Below are 21,370 nucleotides of genomic sequence, written 5' to 3'. Positions count from 1 at the left end.
GCTTGTGTTTGTTCGGGGCCTGGGGCTGGCCCCCGTTCCCATTTTCCTGATTATGGGAAAGGGTGTTTCCTTGTGCATCTGTCTTGGACCTACATTCATTAGCCCAATGCTTTCCACATTTGCAACATGGGCATTGCTCAGGCTGTTCTCTAGGCTATCTCTGGGTTAACTCATTTTCTGTCTTGCAGTCTCTTGCAAAGTGTCCAGGCTTGCCACATTTAAAACAGGCCTTTTTGTCTCTACTTGTCAAAAAATCTCTTACTAATTGTCCTTGCATGGCAGCCATCATAGCTAAGCCCTGTTGGTAAGAGGGCCCTATGTCAGAACAGAGTCTGATATACCCAGTAAGGTCTGTCTTTTTCCTGTAGGATCTACTGGCTGCTTGGCAGGCAGGATTGGCATTTTCATATGCAAGCTGTTTCACATAATCTACACCTGCATCTGCATTACCAAAAATCCTCCCTACTTTTGTCATTAATCGATGAACAACATCAGAAAATTGTTCATCAGATCCTTGTCTGACTGCTGTCAAAGATGTGCCAGTGTCTCCCTTTACCTGGAGTTTACACCAAGCCTTCATGGCTGCATTTTGAATTTCAGCGAATAAGCCTGGGTCACATTGCTTCTGTTATCACTAGAAGTAAATTGCCCTTCTCCTACTAAGGCATCAAAGGACCAACCATTGCCTGCCTGAATGTTTCTCCTAGTTGTCTCTACAATTCTCATAATACTCTGATTTCCAAATAAGATGGTCACCTCTGCTAAGAACTGCTCTCACTAAAGTGTTCCAATCCCCAGGAGTCAGCCTCTGTGGCAGACTCTAAGATTACAAGAGTAAAAGGAGCAGTCACGCCATATTGTGACACTTCATTTTTTAATTCTTTAATGATTTGAAAATTAAACCCTATATGATGTCTCCAAGCAACCCCTTGATCATCTCTGGTCTCTGGTACAGGGAAAGCCTCCCTCCTCTGGCTGATCTGTGGCTGAACTAAACCTAGAGGACAGGGCTGACTTTGGACTCTGGTTTGAGGAACTCGAGGACCTGGGTGATTTTCCTTGTCCTCTCGAGAACTCTTCCCTGTCTTTAATTTTTGTAGCTGATTAGTTAAGTCCTGATACTCTTCCTCTAACTCTATTTGTTGTTTAAGAAGAGAAATTTGTTGTATTAGGAGAGAAATTTTGTCCTCTAACTCCTTTCTGTGGTCTACAACCACCATCCTCATAGTTGGGAGCATCTAGAGGTGGCAGAGCATAGGGAGAGGGCCTTTGGGAAGAGGACCATTCAGGGTCATAATAGTTGGCTGCCTCTTCCTCTAGGTAGGCACAATCTGGCTCTGACAAATTGTCATCATCCTTTGGTCGTATTTTGTGGTTTAAAACTTGCACCGGGAGTGGGTCAGGTTGGGCCTTCTGCATCTCGCTGTGGTGGCACTCCCTGGATCAGCAGCCGAGTAGGTGGTCCATGGGACTCAGAGGCTCGAGCTGCCCATGAACTGCAGGTGAAGGGAAAGAAGTCGCACGCTCTAGGGGCAGCTGTTCGGCCTTGCCCACATGCCTCGGTGATGGCAGGGTCCCAGGAACAGGGTTGCAGACATCCAGTGTAACCTGGTAGCCAGGGAGGGAGTCCCTGGAGTAGGGATAGAGGCAGCCCACCAAGGTGCAAGGGCCGCTGCTGCTTGGGAGCCCTGTGGACAGCTGCAGCAGGGAGCACGGGAGAGTTTTTTCCTGCGGGCGAGTTTCCCACTTATACAAGAGAGTCCAAAGTTCCAGGAGACACGTGGAATCGAAGACATGGAAGTCTTATTGGCCATGATGATATATCTGGATGAAGTGCTCTCCCACAAAATGCCAGGAGGAGGCCCCTTATATTGGAGAGCGGGGGAAAGAAAAGGGGCTAGGGAGATGAAAACTTAGTTATCTACGCCCCCGGCCTTTAGGTAATTCATTAACATGTAAATCTTCAGGCAGAGGTCTGTTAGTAACACCCTCTACCTGTCCCTTACATGACCTAGCTTGCAGGTTAAATGGAGGTGGGACTGCATGTTAGGTCTCTGGGTTCTGGGGGCGTGGACAAACACCCCAGGGTGTCTTCTACAGCCAGACAGTATTTTGGATCCTATGCATTTCTTTTTCTTTTGAACATGAAACACAGCATTCAAACAATGAAACAAAAGCAGACAATTGATACACATGAACAGCAAACAACAAAACAAAAACAGAGAGTTGAGTTCAGGTTGACTTCTTTCTTACCCCATTATCATTACTATGACTTACTGGTCTTGATGCAGCAGTTTCCTATTGTGATCACCTTTGTTTCACTTCTGAATTTTCAGCAAACTCTTCTTCCAGTAACATCCCTCACTGGGTCTCTCATTCTTGCTGCCTCGTGCTGAGCACCAAACTCAAACCAGCTCCATCAGTCAACAGGTTCTCCAGTGCAGGACTGCGGATGCACACTTCCAATTCCCATGGTGTCTTTTACTGTATCCTGCATACTGGAGCCTCACATTGGGTGTCACTATGTAATGGTCCATTTTGCCTCACGTTTGGGGGCCACTATGCTTGAGCTGTTGTTACAGTCTGTGGGTCAGGGTCTAGCAAGAGAGAGAGAGAGAGAGTGAGGATGGAAGGGCAAGAAAATGGAGACAAGACAGAGGGTCTGATTTAGTCTCATTTATTGAAAGGAAATCCTGGGTATTTATACGCTTTACCACATGCCTTGCCCTCATGGACAAGCAGGGGAACACAGCTGAAGGCATTATGTCATCTTCCTTGCAGTGTGGATACCACATGCACCTTGCAGCTGGGGGCACTAAACAGCAGAACAAGATATGTGAGAAAAACAAGATGTTTATCAGAGTGTGCTCAGCTGTTGTGGGCTGTTGAAAAGTCTCTTGTCAGGGTATATGGCTCTAGATGGCTGCAAAAATGACAGCCACTTTCTGCTAGGACTTGGCTCCCAACACAGATCATCATTTGTTCTTTCTGCCATTGATAAAGGAAATGGCTCCTTTGGTAGAGAGGAGCTGCAAGTTTCTAACAAGTACAGACTTTTATCTAATCACCAGAAATCTTCCTATAATCCAGGTTGAGGCCTTTTCTGGCTGTTGGGATTGTCTTTTGTAGTTTGGCAGATTAGAGATCCCTTTGGATCTGATAGGTGGTGCACTTCAGAGGATTTCCCCTGGAAAGCTGCACCCACATACACCCCATTGATGCAGATACACACATACATACACATAAATAAAAATGAAATCATCCTAAATGTAAAAAAAAGAAAAAGGTTTTAGACTGGAAGGCTTGTTACATTGTCATTATTTTCTGGTGTCAGGTGTCCCTCATAAAATTTATCCATTCAAAGGCAATGTCAGACATATGTTACTAGGAAAAGCGGCACTCCTTTTTGGCAAGAGATATTGTTTTTGTCATTTCCACATAGAGCATGGTCTTCCATTTCCATTCTGGCCATTCATTTCTAATTTAGAAGCATCACAATTGAAGGGTTTATGTAGACACAGCATATTTCATATTAAAAGACATCAGAGAAGTCTTTCTTACTTAATTACAATGTTTTTCTCTTATTTCTAGGGATTATAACCTTACCTACTATGGCAACTGGAACGTTTTTAGGAGGATACATTATTAAAAAATTCAAACTGACCCTGGTTGGAATCGCCAAGTTTGCATTTTTCACTTCCTCAATGGCCTATGTGTTTCATCTGTTGTATTTTCCTCTAATCTGTGAAAACAAGTCATTTGCTGGCCTAACCTTGACCTATGATGGGTTTGTATATATTATTTTATCAACAGAATTAATGATGTGTTAACTCCAATCAGAATCCTCTGTGAGAGAACAGTAGGCTGAAAATAGTTTCTACTAAATGTTCAGTTAGAAAGGATCACAATTTATAAATTCCCCCCCAAAAAATCACTGTTTAAGATCTCCCAAGAGCAGTTTTTATTTCTCATTTAAAGAAAAACTGGGTGTTGATGATCGTGTTATTTTTAGAGTATTCACAACGTGCAATAGGAGCTAGGTCATGGATACCTTTGGCCCCCCTGGACAGACATACAGCTTTTATAACCAGCAAGGCCTGGGCATTACCTCACTGATCCTCCTGACTTAAATTTGAAGTTTTGATGTCCTAAACTCTTAGTCTCTTGTGAGTGTAGGGAACTTTCTTAGCCATAGCTGAAAAAGGTTTTTCTTGCATTCATGTAAACAAGTACCTGTGCAGGAGACTAGTTCCTCATTACAAACATGATTTTCATTCTCTGTGAACTGACCCTGCTACTCACCAATGTAATTAGACACCCTGATACCCCAGGTGTAATGTTCCTTTACTTTTCTATTCTTACTACATAATAGAAAGAATTCCTGGCACTTCACTTTCCTAAGGCTGTGCAGACCCCTTATCATCTCCTAGCTATAGCTAGAAATTTCACTAGGCTCTCACACCAGTAACAGACACAGATCTCTAATCAGTTCTTTTTAGTATCGGCGTTTTCTGATTTTTCTTCTTTTTCTGTCCCTTCCCTCTTCTCCCCTTTCCTCCCTTCCCTTCATTCCATGCTTCCTTTTCCCTCCATGTCTGTCTCTCTCTGCCCTGTGTCTATCTACCATGTATCTCCAGAATGAACCCAGTGGACTCTCACATAGATGTACCACTTTCTTATTGCAACTCAGACTGCAGTTGTGATAAAAATCAATGGGAACCCATCTGTGGGGAAAATGGAGTGACTTACATTTCACCTTGTCTGGCGGGATGCAAGTCGTTTCGTGTTGATAAGAAGCTGAATAATACAGTGAGTATCAGTTTTCATTTTCTCATCTCTCCTTGCTTGTAACTTCACATTCAATTTCACACTTACTCATCACATCTTTATAGAACTAAGGTCTCCAGTCAAAGATACAAAAATAAGTTCCTATATGATCCATATTTGTTAACACTGGGAGGTTAGCAATACTTCACATGAAATCCTGCTTGGAACCATCAGATTTTTCTGTTCTTTGAATTCTATTTTGAGATTACTTCACTTGCAATTTTTCATTTTCTTTTGTTTTTGTTTTTTTATTTGTTTGTTTGCTTTGTTTTTCGAGACAGGGTTTCTCTGTGTAGCCCTGGCTGTCCTGGAACTCACTCTGTAGACCAGGCTGGCCTCGAACTCAGAAATCTGCCTGCCTCTCCCTCCCAAGTGCTGGGATTAAAGGCGTGTGCCACGACCACCCAGCCCAATTTTTCATTTTCAAGAGTTAGAATATTGCCTTTGGAAACCTAGATGTAGTTAGGATTTCTAAAACTCCTTCTATGACACAAGCATCTGTCATAATTGATAAATACTTTATACATCAGAAGCTAAAGATGAGTCTTTTTTAGGGTTTTAATTTTTTTTTCCATTTTTATTGGTTGTTTTATTTATTGACATTTCAAATGTTATCCCCCCTCAACAAACACCCTCACCCCTACCCCTGCCTCTCTAAGGGTGCTCCCCACCTTCCCACCCACTCCTGCCTCAGTGCTCTAGCATTCCACTACCTTGGATCATCGAGTTTTGACCAGACCAAGGAGCTCCCCTCCCAGTGATGTCCAATAAGGCAATCCTCTGCTACATATCCAGTTGGACCTCTGTGTCCCCAATATGAACACTTTGGTTGATGATTTAGTCCCTGGGAATTTGGGGGAGTATGGTTGCTTGGTATTTTTGTTCTTCCTAAATGATTGCAGACCCCTTAAGCTCCTTCAGACTTTGCCCTAACTTTTCCATTGGGGTCCCTGCTCAGTCCAATGTTTGGCTTCATTTGCATCTGTATTGTTCAGACTATGGCAGAGGCTCTCAGAAGACAGCTATACCAGGCTCCTGTCAGCAAGCACTTCTTGGCATCAGCAATAGTTTCTGAGTTTGTTGTCTGCAGATGGGATGTATCCCTAGGTGTGGCAGTCTCTGAATGGTCTTTCTTTTAATCTCTGTTCCACTCTTTGTCCCTGTATTTCCTTTTGACAGAATTCTAGATTAATATTTTTGAGGTGGGTAGATGTCTCCATCCATCAAACAGGGTCCATGCATATCCACTGAATATGGTCTTTACAGGTTCTGTCTCCCCTTTGCCAGATATTTTGGTTAATGTCCCCCATGTTTGGGTCCTAGGAACCTCTTGGGTCCTTGGCATCTGGGACTTTCTAGTAGCTATCCTAAGTTCCTACTTTTCACTGATACCCCCTCTTTCAAATTTCTGACTCTCTATACTTCTCCCCAATCTCCTGTCATATCTGAACTGCCTCCACTTTCCCGCCCCCTTTTCTCTCACTCTCAGATACCTCCCTCTACCTCACATGATCATTTTTTTCACCCTTCTGAGTGGGACTATAACATCCACACTTTGGTGTGGTCTACTTTCTTCTTGAGTTTCATATGATCTTTGAGTTGTATCTTGGGTCTTCTGTGCTTCTTTTTGGCTAATATCCACTAATCAGTGGGTACATATAATGTGTGTTTTTTGTGACTGAGTTACCTCACTCAAGATGATATTTTCAAGTTCCATCCATTTATCTGCATATTTCATGAAGTCTGTGGTTAATAGCTGAGTAGTACTCCACTGTGTAACTGTACCACATTTTCTCTATCCATTCCACTGTTGAGGGACATTTGTGTTGTTTTCAGCTTCTGGCTATTACAAATAAGACTGCTATAAACACAGTGGAACATGTGTCCATGTTATATCTTGGAGCATCATTTGGGTATATGCCCAGGACTGGTACAGCTGGGTGCTCAGGTAGAACTTGTTCCAATTTTCTAAGAAACAGCCAGACTGATTTCCAGTGTGGCTGTACCAGTTTGCAATCCCACCAGAAATGGATGGGATTCCTCTTTCTCCACAAATTTGCCAGCATGTGCTGTCACCTGAATTTTTGATCTTAGCCATTCTGACTGGTATGACAGAATTTCAGGGTGGTATTGATTTGCATTTCCTTGATGACTAAGGATGTTGAACATTTCCTTAAGTGCTTCTCAGCCATTGGAGATTCCTCAGTTGAGAATTCTCTGTTTAGCTCTGTACCCCATTTTTAATAGGGTTATTTGGTTCTCTGGATTGTACCTTCTTGAATTCGTTGTATATTTTGGATTCTAGCCTTCTATAAGATTTAGGATTGGTAAAGATCTTTTCCCAATCTTTGGGTTGCTATTTTGTCAAATTGACAGTGTTCTTTGACTTACAGAAGCTTTGCAATTTTATGAGGTCCCATTTGTCAATTGTTGAGCTTAGAGCATAAGCCATTGGTGTTCTGTTCAGGAAATTTTCCCATGTGCCAACGTGTTTTGAGGTTATTTTCCTCTTTCCCTTATATTAGATTCAGTGTATCTGGTTTTATGTGGATGTCCTTGATACACTTGGTCTTGAGCTTTATACAAGGAGATAAGAGTGGGTCAATTTGCATTCTTCTACATGCTGACCTCCAGTTGAACCAGCAACATTTGTTGAAAATGCTCTCTTTTTTCCACTGGATGGTTTTGGCTCCTTTGTCAAAGATCAAGTGACCAAAGTTGTGTGGGTTCATTTTTGGGTCTTCAATTCTATTTCATTGGTCTGCTTGTCTATCTCTGTACCAATATCAAGCAGTTTTGGGTTTTATCACTAAAGCTCTGTTGTAGAGATTGAGGTTAGGGATGGTGATTTCCCCCAGAAGTTCTTTTATTGTTGAGCATAGTTTTTGTTATCCTGAGCTTTTTGTTATTCCAGATAAAACTGAGAATTGCTCTTTCTATCTATCTCTGTGAAGAATTGAGTTGTAATTTTGATGGGAATTGCATTATATCTATATAAATATAATCTTAAATCATCATATAGACAAGACTTACAATCTTTACTGACTTTTATGATTCTAACTCTGGGCTTTCTGAACCATGCCATGACACCTTTTTCTTTCAAAACACACTTTTCCTTGTGACCTATGAGTAACCCTTATTCATCTGTACAGTCCAATGCATAGAAATTACTTATGGTGTTGCATATACCACTAATCTATTCAATAACTCACATAGTTGGGAAATATTATTTTTTACTTTTACATAATTCAAACGTTGGGTATACAAAGTTTTTGTTTTAAGGTTTTGAGACAGGATCTCTATAATTGGTCTCTCTCTGAACTCACTTCTGCCTCATCTTCTTAAGCACTGAAATTATAGGTGTGCACTACCACACTTGGCATGATCATGCTTTCCACTACACCTTGTGTGACTCAACTCATTTATATAGCTGGTTCTCATTTCAGATGTTGGTTACTGACAAGCTGAAAATGCTTTCATTTCCTGGACTAGTTTTCTTAAAGGCATGTGGCTGACCCAGACACAAATATTTCAGAAAATAAGGATGCAAAACTATTATAGAAAGAAAACCTGAGAAGACAATTATGAAAAAGAAATTGTATGAGTAAACAACCTATGACTAGTTTCAGACACTAATTTATTCAATCATTTTATAATCTTGAAATTGAAATGAATTAGGAATTAGGAAATTTCATTTTCTTGGCCAGAAATAAATACAGACAAAAGTTTTGTCTTTCAATAATTAAACAATGATGCTATCAGAAGTTTTAAAAACAGTAAACATTTTTGCTAGAGTGGAAGACCTGTTTAAAAATATAATGGGATATATTTATATCACTTTCATGTTTTGCAAACACATTCTATAACATTTCAAAAATTGTCTTTTAGGAATTTTATGACTGCAGTTGTATCAGCGACTCTGATTTCCTGCATGGAAACCACTCAGCACTTTTGGGGGAATGCCCAAGAGACAAATGCAAAACCAAGTATAACATTTATATAATTTTTCAAGTCATTTTGTCTTTTTTCACTGCAATGGGAAGCACTTCTTTTATGTTGATTGTGATAAAGTGAGTATACTTTTTTTCTATGTGCAAGAATGTGCATTTCTTTGTGGGATGCATATGTGTGTGACCATATGGAACTCAGATAATTATCTCTGGAATCAGTCTTCAATCTCCTTCCACCTCCACTGTGGAGAGCAGGTCATCCACCTTTGAACTTTTAAGGATCTGCTGGTCACCTCTCAGATCACAAATGGGAACACAGATGACTTCTCCCCATCCTGTGTACAAATTGTTAAGACGTCTTTATTAGTCATATATGTTAGATGATAAACATATTTACTGAATTCTATTGACTTACATTTGGGACATAAGCTCATATCTTATCCCATCATAGTTATATATAAGAGCACATGTTCTCATGATTATTTCATTAGTTCATCATTATAAACAATAATTTTGCATATGATTCTCTCATTAGGAAATCTAGATTCTGTGAAATCTCAGCTTGCTAGACACATAAAATATGGAATTATTTGGAACTGTCTCAATTTTAAGCATCTCTCTTTATATTTAGAAGAAGTATTATGGTCAGTTGTATTCTGCACTAGGAATCATTTATTGAAGTTAATGAAAGGAACCCATTTGGAAGTCTGACAAGCTTAAACTTCAGTCAATATTAATATTTCTAAGCTGGAGAGATGGCTTATCAATTAACAGTACCTACTACTCTTTCAGAGGGCCTGATTTCAGTTCTCAGTACCCACTTCAAGTGTCTTACAATCACCTATAACTCCAGCTTCAAGGGGTCTAACACCATCTTCTAAGTTCTGAGGGCATAGATACACACCTGGAATATACACTAACAGACATAAATTAACAAAAATTAAATCATATTAACATTTTAAAATAGCAATAACATTCCAAAAGTTTTAATTTACCCACAGAATAACTTTTTATCCAATCTTTTGCAATAGACTGTAGGCTTAAGAAATAAAAATATGGAAAGAGTGGAGCTCTTCAGATTTTAGATGAATATTAATATAAGATTTTATGCTTGAAGAATATTCCAAGGTAAGTTAATAGATACATAGACATAGACATAGACATCGACATCGACATCGACATAGACATAGACAGACATATTCATAGACACAGACAGCCCCATTCATAGGCATGGACACTTAACCTTAGCCACAGCCTTGTACTCTAGCTACTTGCTCACTCATCAGTGTGCTTACTTGTGTGTGCATTGGTCCATGTATTATATAGCATACTGCACTGATCAGTAAGTATAATTGTGGGCAACATCCCAGAATACAACAGCAAAGACCATCATGAATCAAATTATCATTAAAATGAGCACATAATAATTCTAAAATGATCCTAACATAATAAAGAAATTGCTGCTATGAAGATGGTTAAACGTTACGTAATTTAAGGCAGGATAGGAACTATGATTTTTCTCAAAAGCACATCACAAACAAATGTGTTATTCAATCTCATGATCTAAAACAGTGTCTAGATGAGGATTTTAGGTGAGAACTGGATTCTTGATTTAAACCCTGCAACTGGAAAAAGCTAAAGTGTTTTGAAAGGAGACATAGTTGATTGGCTGGGAGTGCTGGGAAGATGGTGGGACAAGTGCAATGGGTGGCCAGGGAAGTGAGCAGGTTCTAGCAGCTCCATTTGACTAATTCACCCACAGTCACATTTAAAACTAAAAATATGTAACATTTGAATGTTGACTTTCAAAGATGTATTTATGTGAGTATGATAACCTGGGCAAATATCTCTTTATACTTTTGAACTCCATGTTGAGTAAAAGTCCCCAAAGGCCAAGAGAAAAAAAAAAGGTTTTAATTGTCATTTAAATGAGGATAGACATTTAATTAGCATCTACACTTGTTTAAATTCTGTTCTGACCAAATATTACATTAAGGTGTTTGCCATGATAAGTTAGTCCCATGAAATAATAAATGCTGTCTATTTATAAAGAGAGTATTTCTCATTTATGAAAGATTCACTAAGATGAACTAAATCACCTCAGAATTCATAGACTTATGATAAACAAAAATATTAATCTCAAATGCCCAAGAAAGGTTTTAGAACTTTTAAAACTTAAATTCCAGTGATGTGGATCAGCCAGGAAATAAAGAGAGCTTCATCTTTCACAGATAGTAAGCATAGCATCACGTGACTGAGCTACCTGTCTGACTGGGGTTCTCAGGTGTCACTTAAAAATCATCCCTTGAAACAATATAGGACCCACTTTCATGAAATAGTATAATGGAGGATTAGTTTTGTTTTAATTTATTACATCAAGCAGATATTGGTAAGAAATTAAATAAGTTAGAAAATATATCTAGCTTGGGTTTATTATTATTATGATCATTATTATTTTTTTCTGTAGCATGCACACTATATTGAGGTTCTCCACATGAGAAGTGAGGTAGGAATTACACTTACTGATAAGTGTATATATATATACTATACTATACTATACTATACTATACTATACTATACTATACTATACTATAATGCATTCACCAATGTGCACATAAGTAAGCACACTGGTGAGTGGGCAAGCAGCTAGAGTACAAGGCTGTGGCTAGGGGTGAGTGTCCATGACTATGAATGGGGCTGTCTATGTCTATGTCTACATATGTGTGTGGCTGTCTATGCACAGCATTCTGCCACAGCTTTCCTTCCTAAAAGTTGTTGGAGGTGTACAACCCACTTTGAAGCAAACATTAGTCCTGTCAACAAGCCCTCCCAATTCCCATGTAAGCTAAGCACTCTCCTGGGATGAAAATGCACATAGATTACAAAACTCAGTTCCATGTAGTGTTTCTAGAACAAAACCCAAATCTACCCTATAAACAACAACATAACTGAGGTACAAGGTCTCAAGCAGTGAAAAAAATACCATCTCTTCCTTCTCCAAATCCCGCTTGATAAGTCTGAGGTTTGATAAAGATTTCAGTGACCAAGTCAAATTCCACTTCTTGCTGACTTCCTTCATCTTACTTACAAAATAAACAAAACACAATGGAAAACAAAAGACCTGTCTCCTAGAATTATAAACATAGCTTTCTGGCCCTTGCTGAGTTAACACCATCCTTCACCAACCATTCTGCATTTACTGTTTCCTAGTATATAACCATAATGTTTTAAATTTTCATTATACATTGTTTAGTGTATTCTCTGTTTAATTGCATAAGGTCCCTTGAAAATTTTATTCATTTATTTTTTTCATTTATTTTTGAGATGGGTTTCACTATGTTCCCCAGGCTGGTTGTGCACTATACTACTCTAGTGATCTTTCTGTCTTAGCCTTCATACTCTCTGAGGTTAAGTAGGAGTAACCAGCATTCTGGAACATGGTAAGTCCCTATTAAGAGGTATCTTTCCTGCAAGGATTAAAGATCAGTCACATTTCAAGAAAACTGAAGTTCTAAGTGCTAATACATATGGATCCTCACAAAGCATGAGCTCTTGTCAGGAGAGGTGAAATGGTTTCTTCCAATTGGCTGAATGACATATCTACTTAGCTCTCTGAACAAATAAACATCCTGTAATTTTAGGCGATATAAAATATATCATCATTTAATGTTTCAGCAGAAGTATTTAAGACAGAGTAATATTTTATCCACCCATTTTCCCACATAATTTCATTCTCATCAATATGAATGAGAGGTTTATACAAGTAAGGGTGTTTCCAGCTCACTAAATGTGGGAAGATCAAAAGAATTCCATAATTATTCCATAAATATATTCCATAAATATGTTTTGTAATTCTTTTTAGGTAGAAGAATGTGTTTACTTTTACAAATATCTTTTTTGAAGATTTAAGTTATGTTTTGTTTCTGTATGTGTATGTTCATATGTATGAGTATGCCTGGGTGAGGCCATGTAACTGAAGAGGCCTGAATTGTGGGTTTCATCTCCTTAGTTAAAGTTACTAGAGTTTGGGTGCTGTCCAGTGTGGGTGTTGGGAAATGCAAGCTGGTTATTCACAGAAACAAGGAGTCTTAGTGCCATGCCACTTCCCCAGCCCTGAATGAGTGTGTTACTAAGCAAGTTGATAACATGTTCTCTATCTTTAACTTAACAGTTACATACATGGGAAGTCCAGAATGCATAAATTTCTTGACTTTTCTGGTTACAGTGAAACTTTATCTTCAAAGGTATTAGACTTTTCTGCTAACAACAGTCATAGCAGTAAGGAAGCAGGATGTATGCTGAGACCTATACCTAGATAGAAGAATGTGATCTTTTGTCAAGGCTCTGGCTGAATGGGCCACATGAGACCAATGTCTTTGTAGACATCATAAAGCTGAGTACAGATGTTCTTACAGCATATTTACTGAATAAAACTTAAAATGTAGTCAGCTTGGTAACTCACATCTGTAGGCTCAGTACTTTAGGAGGCTGAAGTAGCAGGGTTGCTTGGAGTTCAGGTCCAGCCTAGGCTAAAGAGTTTCAACTTTCTCGACTCTCTTGAAATCATAGCATGGAGAATCCTTATTACTCATTGTCTTGTCTCTTCTCAAGCTGTGAATGATAACTTTGTAACATGTTGGTCATTCCCATGATGTTTTTCTTCCAAACATAAAGAAAAGTAACATCAGCAAACATTTTATGTTTCAATTCAACTTACCATTTTGAACACATTTAAGTGTTAAAGTGTTATTTTTTGCTTTTATCTTTTTGCAGGTGTGTCCAACCTGAATTGAAATCACTTGCAATGGGCTTCCATTCACTGGTTATAAGAACAGTAGGTATGGTAAACAAATCAAATTCAGGAAACAAATATTTATGCCAAGTTTGAAAGCAGAACATAAATATGTTATGATTCTGAGGAGAGTTTAAAGGTTTAAGAATCATTTCTACGTGTAGTAAATGAAAGGAGTCAGAAATACAAGAAACCACAGTGATATTAAAGAGAATTTCATAGTTAACTGCAAAGTTGAGGTTAGACATAGGAATTGTCTCGTCTGTACAATAAGTTATGTCTCAAAGATCAGCTGTTCCTTTTCATTGCAGTGACAGGTGCTTCTTTCAGCCTGGCAAAGCAAAGGTCCATCTCCATACATAGCATTTCTAGATAATGCCTCTTGTGTGTTTAGAATGTTGGGAATTTGGCCAGTTTGATACTGCCCAGAATAAAACCAGAGGCTGACAGGCTGGTTTCCTACTGTTTGATGCTGGAGGCTCCAGAGCCTTTATCAGCAATTAAGCATGTGAAAGGGAAATAGAACTCATGCCCAGAATTTATCACCTTGGATGAAGACAACAATTTAATTAAAAAAAACCTCAAGAAGTTGTGACTTTTATGTCAAGATTAGGTTCCTTAGTCTCAAGTTTCTAAATATTCAGAGGACATAACTGATAGAGATTAAGGGAACCATGTCCCTCTCTTAGAACCATTTACTCCTAAATGTCTGTTGCTACTTTCACAACTGCTCATATAACATTTATAGTATTTATATACATTAAAGGCTTATATGTATAGAAATAGAAAAAAGTAAAATTACTAACCTGGGGATAGGGCAGAGAGCTAATCAGAGGCAAGCACTGATGAAAAGATTTTAAAGATCAGCAAAAGAGTTGGAGGTCTATCCTAAGGATCTTTGCAAGCTAAGAAATATAGCCTTCACTGACAACAGTGGGGAAGAAATTGTTCATGATGTATATAGAAGATAGATCCTTCAATACTCAAAGGGACAAAGAAAAGTTATAAGAATGAGAGAAGGGATGAGGGGGATGAAGAGGAAGTGGAGGGGGAGAAGGAGGGCCTCTCTGGAGTTTACTGTTTATCTCTAAGCTGGAAGGTTCTGTACATACCAGAAGCCCTCTATGTCCAAATCCCAAATGAAACTCCACATATCTACCTGCCTCCAAAACTGATGTACTGTGTACTTAGTAACCTTACTGATAGGCAAAGGGGAAACTCAAAAAAAAAATGTAGAAATTCCTCTAGCATCATAAAATAATAAAGAAAAGGAATTTGCCACCATAGTTAAGATACATAGTCTCATCGAACCTAAATATTTCTATAGGGGAAACATATACTCAGTACCAAACTTCTAATTCAAAGCAACTGTCTTTAGCAAGATATGAGTAAACATTGTGAAACATCTCTCAGTACATTGAACTGAGAAAGTCACTTGGAAAATAAGTTACTGAAAACAATAAATCCTAGTAATCACCAAGGTTGAGTTTCTTGCCTAAAACATTAAACTTGTTTTGTCACACCAGTAACATCACACAGAAAAAAATATATATTGTTGATATATATTTTTCATTTCTTAAGGGATGGCCCAAATTTTTTGAAATATGAATATTATAACTCATTTCCTCAGCCCAGTCCTTTACAGATACATTGGCCTCCACTATCTGTCCATTGTCAACTACTTGTTCTCAGACAACTGGAATTAAGAGGCTGGAGTGGTAACTCAGTGACTGATAGCATATAATGCTCTTATAAAGTTCAAGGTACCATTCTTAACATCACCTCAAATGGCTTGCAACTACCTGCTCTTGAATCCCAGTGGATTGATTCTCTCTGCACTCACAACCAGTGACAAATACACAAATGAAAATTAGTTAAAACAGATCTGTAGAAAAGAAGACATTAATTTTTTAAAAATAAAATCAGTAAAATTGTAAAGCTGAGATTTGTTCATCAAAACACATAAGAATTCGAACTAAATTTTTCCTGAATGAGACCTCTACTAATGCACTCCTCCAATCTTTGGTCAGTTTAAGAACCAAGTCAGTCTCAGATTTGATTGAAACAGAGCTAAGAAACAGTTGCTTCTCTATACTGTGCATGAACTCTGGAGAAGTCCTGCATTGTACTTTTGCACACTATTCAAAAGACCCATGACTGAAGGTTAGGCCAACAACTAAGACCATGCAATCAGAACACAAAAACAATATTTACAAGGCCCTAAAGCTGAACTGCTTAGAACACTTCAAAAGATATTTAAACAAGTACAAAATCAGTGGAAAGAAAATGGTGAGTCATGGAGTCAGATGACACCAAAAAGAGGAGCTATTTTGAACCTAAAAGCCACCATTCCATGATGAAGGTGAGACTGGACCACAGCTTGTCTGGGAAGAGAGTTCTGATGAAAGAGTTCCATTTTTAGATTAACATTTTTTTTTACCTTTTAACATTTTAATTGTATTTATTTTTGATAGTAACTTTTATTTATGTGTAAGTGTGCATGCATGATTTTCTGTACATATACCACCTGCCTGCAGTGTCTCCCAGAAGAGAGAATCAGATTCCCCAGAACTGAAATTACAGGTAGAGAACTTCTTGATATAGATTCTGGGACCCCCACTCTGGTGCTTTCAAGAGCAGCAAGCACTCTAAACCATTGATTCATCTCTCTAGCCCCCATTTTTAGTTGGCTTCAAATACTTGAACAAACTTCTGCCTGTTTGTGATTGGGATAAGTCCTTTTGTTCACTTGTCCTAAAGCTACGAGTCTACTCCAATTATTCCAAAACCTTCTGGTGAATTAAAAAAAATCCTGGCATATGGGAATTTCACTAAATAGATATTAACTAGTTTGTATTATAAGACTATTGCTTACAGGCATGTAGAATTCCATGTTCATTATGTCTGCAAGGGATAGAGATAGACAGAAGATGTGTATGACATTACACATCCATAGATGGTACAACCTTTGGAAAAACCTATTGATATAACTCTTACATATATTCAAACAGAAACCAAAACATTATCCTAGAAAGTTTTCAGATTCTCATTCTTCACTGTGTATCAATATGATATAACACCTCGATTTATTTTAGATGCTTGTCTTGGGTTTATAGCTTTACTTCTCATGCTGTAGGAGGAATTCTAACTCCAATCTATTATGGAGCATTTATTGACAGAACATGTATTAAGTGGTCTGTTACCAGCTGTGGAGCACGTGGGGCATGTAGGATATATAACTCCAGACTATTTGGGTGAGTTATTATAAATGTACTTCATTAATTGATTTTATCATTTATAATTTTTAAATGTATGTGAGTGCATTTATCTACATGTATGTGTGTGCCCCACATGTGTGTAGTTCCCATGGAAATCACATGAAGTTGGATTCTCTAGAACTTGATTTACAGATGGTTGTGAGTCACTATGTGAGTGCTGAGGTCAGAACCCAGGTTCTCTGCAAGAGTAGTCAGTGTTCTTGATCTGTCAGCAATCTCTTTGGCCCCATATAGATTATTTTCAATAAAATAATAAGTTGATTATTAATGTGGCTTTAATGAATCCCCATTTTTATACTCAGAATTGTATCAGGCAATCTCATTTTAACACTAGAAGAAAAAAAGTAATTTTATGTTTTAATTTTTACATTGAATACAAAAACATGAAGACTCAAGGATAATAAATTGTCCAATGTCATGCAACTAAGAGTAAAAGAGATAGACTTTTTGCTCAATTATAATTTTTTCTATGAAACCTCTACCAATTCTAAAATATTATTGTCCCTAGCTTCTGAAGCAGGACATGATGGCCAACTGAGTGTCTGGTTATAATGTAAGAAAAGGAGGAAAGTTCGTGTTCTGTTCATGAGGACAGAAGTCAAATGAATGATAATTTGAAATAACATATGGGAGTGATATTATTTAGAAAAAAGTTAATTTAAATTTAAATGATTAATTGTAAAACATATATATTTCTTAATAGATTATCTTTTGATGGTTTTTGAGACAGGCTTTCTCTGTGTAGACTTGTCCTGGGGCTATCTCAGTAGACCAGGCTGACTTTGACCTCACAGAAATCCACCTGCCTCTGCCTCTCAAGTGCTGGGATTAAAGGCATGCACCACCATGGCCTGGGTTCAAAGTAAATTTTTAAAAAACTATTTGGGAAGTGCAAATATCTTTGGCTCATGACCCAAGCCCTTAAAACTATAACAAAAAATATTAGAGTTCTTTTAAATCTCTCTATAACAAAAATTATTTTAAGCAACACTCAAAGGGAAAATACAAAATAGAAGAAGAAACTGGAGCTAATGATGCAGTCACAGGAAGTTTTCTAGATATATGTAGCTCCTGCAAAGAGTAAAATTCAAGTGAACACTACAAGGAGGGAGAACCACAGAGGCTTCCATTGCCGATAGATGATGGGAAATGATACAGGTGCGAGGACAGTCTATCTGTTCTTATCCTAGGTTGTATGTTACAGTTAGCTGTCTTCCCAACCATTTTTCACCACCGACCACAATTAGAGTTGTTGTTGGAAATCATTACCACTGGTCTTGGTGTCATGCTGGTATTGTTGCCTTGGTTGTAGTGTAACAGTGTTGTTGGTGTCATGGTCCTTTTTTGCCTGTTGTTGTTGGTGCTGGTGGTAATGGTGATGGTGGTGGTAATGATGACGGTGGTGGTGCTGTTGTTGCCTTGGTGGAGTTAGTATTATGGTGGACAGTAGGGTATTTGTTAATGTCATGTCCAGATCCTGATAATGTTAATACCCTGACATATCCATGACTGGGTTTGAAAACTCCTCATTATCTTTGAACCATGATTTTTGTTTTCATTTCCTTTTAGTGTGACTTCTGTTTTGTTTTTTTTTCCATGAAAATTAGATGTAAATATAATGGCAGAGGAAATACTCCAACTAATCACCTGGTTATAAGGAACAGAGGGTGGGGGACAGCTTTCAATAGTAATATGTTTGAGGCTCAGTATTAAAGGACCTAGGTATATGGACTGTGAACACCTTATGTACTTGTTTGTGCTTTCTTCTTTAATTGCATGTAATTGGATTGCTTGGGGGAAACGATCTAAGTATTCCTTTCTCCATCAGAATGCTAAAAAGCTAGCCAGAATTCAATCATTGTGTGTTGCCAGTTCTTGAGAAATAATTTCAAACACTTTATGGTCCAATGCATAATGTTTCATTTTTAAAAATATAAGTTCCCTTTTTTTTAAGTTTTAGGTTTGTGTACCAGAGATATGGGCTAAAAGCTGTACCACAGAATATAAAATAATATTTGTCCCTCCTTTTTTCTAGAATCATCTACTTGGGCTTAAACACATCTTTAAAAACTCCAGCACTGTTTTTATATGTTGTATTAATTTATGTTATGAAGAAAAAATTTAAAAAAAATGAAAACAAGACATTGGAAAATGGAAGAAAATTCACAGATGAAAACAACCCAGAATCTGTAAATAAAAATGGATACTACTGTGAGCCTTCTGATGAACAAAACAGTGAATCACCTCTTTAAAGAAAGAGATTGACACATCTGTTGCTCTGTTCTCAAACATTCCCCTGGTCCTTTCACTAAAGATTTTCACACTTTACATATGATGGAGAATCAATAACCCTATGCATTACAATGAAACAAGCTACGAATCAAAAGAGACAAGAGCATTCTTATTAGGGTATAGCTGTGTATTTGAAACTAGGATTGGAATATATATCATCTGTAAAAAATTACTGAAAGTTTGTTACTTTACAATAGAACAACTAGTATTCACTTAAGCATTTGTTAGTGAATAGAATAAGTAAGGAGGGTAGGATCGACAAAAAGGGAAAAGTAACATAAAAAATTGGTGTCTTTAAAGTAATATCTTCAAAAATCAGAATTTTCATGGTGCTATTCATGCCTGAAGGCTCTACAATGGAGGGCTTCATGATGTGTCATCTTCTAGTATCCATTTTATGTCATATATTTTGCATAATTATTAATTTAAAATTGTGTTTAATGACATATGTATCTTCTTTGCATATACTGTACAAAACATTGAGAATAAAACAGAGAAATTTAGGAAAGTCACAAGCTATAATTATCAGAAAACATACCTTAGAATGCATTTTAACTGCCATGCAAATGAATTGGAAAACCCACATTGACTGAAGAAAGCTAAGACCACTGAATAAATAAGCCTTCATTCTACCTATCAGTTCTCTGAGATAATTGTGTGCCAGATAGTGGGTTTTAGAGGATATCAGCATTCAACATCACAACTTTTGTTTCTGATGTGATATATATATATATATATATATATATATATATATATATATATATATGAAATTAAGACAGAGTGAATGAGAGGAAATATCTTTGGATATTGTGTTTTTTAATGAGATCAGATTTAGTATAGTGGATGGTAAAAGTTGAACTTGCTTTATTGTCGCATATTAAAATATTTTTTCTATTAAATTAGCCCTGAAATACTTATCTGTTGCTATAATAAAATACTCTGACAAAAAAGTAACTCAGAAAACAAAGTTATATATTTTGGCTTCCAGTTTTATACATATAGGGTTCACCCTGCTGGAAAGACATGTCAACAGCCACAGAAGACAAGGTGATAAGAGCAGGAGAGTATCTGATCGCCTTTCATCCACAACTAGAAGCAGAAACAGAGTGAAAAGGAATTGGGCAAAACTACAAAACTTGAAATTTCCCACCCTGTCAAATTCTTCCTCTAAGAAGACTCTACCTCCTAAAATTTCCAGCACAGTGCACATAACTGGAGAGCAAATGTCTGAATACATTAGGCATGGGGAATAATTTTTAGTCAAACTCTCACACACATATGCACATGAATACTCAAAATTACACATGTATGGAAAGCACATTCCTACACTAGAGATTCTGATTCAAAACATCTTTGGCATCATCTGAATTAAGTTCTTTAGCAAAAAATCCCTCAGGTGACAGAAGTTTTTGACAGATGATTGAAATGGAAATTTTTGGCTTCTTTGGAGACTCAATTGTGTGATATTTTTCTAGAAACTGTATTAGGAGAACATAATTTGCTGAGGCAGACATACAAAAGGATGATTTTGTTGAAGCAGACACATGGGGGTTATTTTCCTGAGAACAGATAAATGCTGTTTTTCCAGAAGCTGCCTGGAAACGGGCACATGATGTTTTGCTAGAGAGGATGCTTGAAAGGACATGGAATGTTTGAAAAAGGTATAAATATAACCAGACAGTGAATGATAGTTTGTAGTATTGGTTCAACTTGCTGCCCTTTGCTGGTCTTCCTTGGGCATTGCTGATGCTGGTCTTCACTGACGACACTGTGGCATTGGTTCCCCTTGCCTTCTTTGCTGACTTCATAGAGAGAAATGCACCATATCACTTCTTGTGATATGCTGGCAGCTTCTTGCCACTTCTGTGGACATAGGCAGACTGTCAGAGCCTAGTGCTTTCTTTTGGATCAAAGTGCCATTGCTGATTTCTTAATGGTGTTTATGAGTGGATTGAGCTACAGCTGTTGATTTCTGTGAACTAAATCTGCTGATGTCCTGACACAGAAGTTTAGAATAGCCCCAAAGAACTCTTTCTAATCAGGTTCCCTTGCCCTTTTGCCTTTTTAACTTTTCCTTTTTACTGTCTTTGTTGTACTAGAAGGGTTTTTAAAACATTTAAGAATCATCATTAAAGTAGGTTTTTAAAAATATAAGCCTAAAGAAGATAGTAGCTTATTTGGGTAATCTGAAGCATACAAAATATCTGTAATATTCTGTATGTATGCAAGTA

The 21,370-nt window shown here is 37.6% G+C and overlaps 1 protein-coding gene across 3 annotated transcripts in view; it reads left to right on the top strand.

Annotated features, from left to right (window-relative positions):
- Positions 1-19,775, top strand: part of LOC114632352 (solute carrier organic anion transporter family member 1B2-like) — a 63,108-nt gene extending 43,333 nt beyond the window's left edge. For all 3 annotated transcript variants that reach the window (XM_028780889.1, XM_028780890.1, XM_028780891.1), the window contains 6 exons: positions 3,592-3,787; positions 4,638-4,809; positions 8,716-8,897; positions 13,551-13,615; positions 16,706-16,823; positions 18,883-19,775. In XM_028780889.1, coding sequence (XP_028636722.1) covers positions 3,592-3,787; positions 4,638-4,809; positions 8,716-8,897; positions 13,551-13,615; positions 16,706-16,823; positions 18,883-19,099 — 950 coding nt within the window. In that variant the 3' untranslated portion in view covers positions 19,100-19,775. The remainder of the gene's footprint in view (positions 1-3,591; positions 3,788-4,637; positions 4,810-8,715; positions 8,898-13,550; positions 13,616-16,705; positions 16,824-18,882) is intronic.
- The last annotated feature ends 1,595 nt before the right edge of the window (positions 19,776-21,370 follow it).

This window comes from Grammomys surdaster, unplaced genomic scaffold (genome assembly GCF_004785775.1).
Source record: "Grammomys surdaster isolate TR1022 unplaced genomic scaffold, NIH_TR_1.0 373, whole genome shotgun sequence".
NCBI classification, from domain to species: Eukaryota; Metazoa; Chordata; class Mammalia; order Rodentia; family Muridae; genus Grammomys; species Grammomys surdaster.
Note: the sequence above shows the minus strand (reverse complement) of the source record. Positions and strands in the feature narration are given on the sequence as shown.